The sequence below is a fragment of the Sinocyclocheilus grahami genome, unplaced genomic scaffold, assembly GCF_001515645.1.
Source record: "Sinocyclocheilus grahami isolate Dianchi unplaced genomic scaffold, SAMN03320097.WGS_v1.1 scaffold1564.1, whole genome shotgun sequence".
In the NCBI taxonomy this organism is placed as follows: domain Eukaryota; kingdom Metazoa; phylum Chordata; class Actinopteri; order Cypriniformes; family Cyprinidae; genus Sinocyclocheilus; species Sinocyclocheilus grahami.
The window spans coordinates 18,108-20,333 of NW_015506743.1; the positions used below are offsets into that span (position 1 = coordinate 18,108).

Consider the following 2,226-nt stretch of genomic DNA (forward strand, 5'->3'; position numbering starts at 1 on the left):
GTGTGTGTGTGTGTGTGTGTGTGTGTGAGTCAGTGTGAGTCAGTGTGTGTGTGTGTGTCTGTGACTGTGTGAGTGTGTGTGTGTGTGTGTGTGTGAGTCAGAGTGTGTGTGAGTCAGTGTGTGTGTGTGTGTCTTACTAGGGAACCGAGGAGCAGAGAACATCACAGCTCCAGGTCCAGAGCAGCAGGGCAGGGAAACACTGGTCATAATAACTGGAACGACAGACAGACGGATGAGATCTAGTTTTCTACATCTATACATTTCTTGATAAAACTAAAATTTAGTTAATTTTCTTCAGACAGTGAAGGAAAAACATCAAGTGCAGCATACATAAAGTTGACAGACCATGTTTGAGCACAACATAATTCCCATACTTTTAGTGATATTTCATAGCTTCGAAATTACTGTTATTGTATTCTATACTGTTATTCTTTCATGTGAAAATAGTCAATAAATAATGAGGATATGTGTCCAAACATTTGATTGGTAGTGTGCAGAATGCATTTATGTGATTAGATTCTGAAAAGTAGACTGCACGACACATGAATAATTAATATTGTAATGTGTAACTCTGTCCATATATGTTAAAAGTAATGAATTTGAACCTAAAAATATGCAGGTAGATGTGTTGTGGGAATTCAGATTAATCTGAATATTTCAATCAAGTAGTTGTCAGTGATCTGTAGTGTGATATGCATCATTAAAAACTACTTTAAACAATATTTTTCTAAATCTGGTATACTAAAAACTTCATCAAAGCTTTAATACATTAAAATATATTGTAATATATAGACTGCATGGAATATGTAAACAATTAATTATATATTAATATATATATATATATATATATATATATATATTAACCTAAAATCCTAATTCTAATCTTTTTTTCTTGGTATTTAAAAGCTAATACATATCGTGCATTCAGTGAAAAGGAAAAAAATGACAGATTGTCTCAATTCAAACCCTCAAACTTAAAAAAAAAAATTACAAATATAATTTAATATAAAACCAAGATAGATTGATAGAACGATAGAAATATTCCTCTTTCCGGTATATTACTGTAAAATCTTGGTGCTGATGTACAGTAAAAAATGTGGCTATGTTTTAACTTTAAATACCGTTTGTAAATATAGATGTATTTTCACAAAAATATTGAGAATCTGAACTGATCAAAGCTTTTAATTTAATTAAAAAGTAATTGAATTATGTTGATGATGTTATGAGAATGTAAAACTGTATGACATATTCATTATCATTATTAATATAGTTAACTAAAACCATAAAAAAATACATTTTCATTACTTGAAATAAAAATATATTTTTAAAAAATGTACTTGTTTTATTTCAGCTTGTTGCCAAGGCAACATTTCTCATTTTCATTCCAATTAAACTTATAAGTAACTAAAACTGAAACTGAAATAAAAAAGAATTAATTAACAACGAAATGACTAAAAAGTAACAAAAATGAAGATAAAATCAGGGGAAAAAGCTCAAATATTCATAAAAACGATATAATGACTGTTTCTCTCAGGTGGTCTTACCTGACGGTGTCTGAAGCCGTTCCTGAGAAACGTAAAGCAGAGCCGGGGAGCATCTCTTGAGACAGACACCTGGCGCAGGTGCACGCAGCAGGTTCTCAATCAGAAAACACTTCCCAGAATTCCCAAATCCCGGATGCCTCGGAGGAAACCCAGCCATGTCTCTGCGGTGCCTCGTCCTCCGATCTAGAGAGTTTCTCCCTCTCGCGTGTGAGAGTTCACTTCATTAAAGAGCACAAAGCAAGCAATGCGTCTCTCTGATTGGCTCTGATGAGACCGGCTCTTTCTGTGGGACAGAAGGTGGAACCCCTTCATTCATTATGTCAGAGCTCCCATTAAATGATAGACACTGGAGACAATGGACTCCCGGCCAAAGTTTAACTCGCACGCCAAACACAGCCCGGCGGCAGTAAATACTGGTATCTTTTTTCAGCGCCGGCCATTGAGGAGGCCATTGAGAGACGGCTTGGAAAATATCTGTGCCTCAGTCTATCAATGTGGACTATATTTCTTTACTTTATTGTTGTGCGTCCTCACAGCTGTGGACAATGAGAGCTTGTTTGCAATCAACAAGTGGTATTTTACCGTAATTAATGCATGTGTGAAACTCACAAAAACTTTTAAAGAACACGTCGCACCTGTTTTTTACCCAAAAGTCTGAAGAAATCAATTATTTTTGCATGAA

The 2,226-nt window shown here is 34.7% G+C and overlaps 1 protein-coding gene across 1 annotated transcript in view; it reads right to left on the reverse strand.

The window, feature by feature from the left end:
* Window positions 1-1,701, reverse strand: part of LOC107571198 (homeobox protein DBX2-like) — a 5,921-nt gene extending 4,220 nt beyond the window's left edge. The window contains exons 1-2 of the mRNA XM_016257498.1: window positions 1,545-1,701; window positions 138-212 (exon numbers count right to left, since the gene is read on the reverse strand). Coding sequence (XP_016112984.1) covers window positions 138-212; window positions 1,545-1,701 — 232 coding nt within the window. The remainder of the gene's footprint in view (window positions 1-137; window positions 213-1,544) is intronic.
* Between the last annotated feature and the right edge of the window lie 525 nt (window positions 1,702-2,226).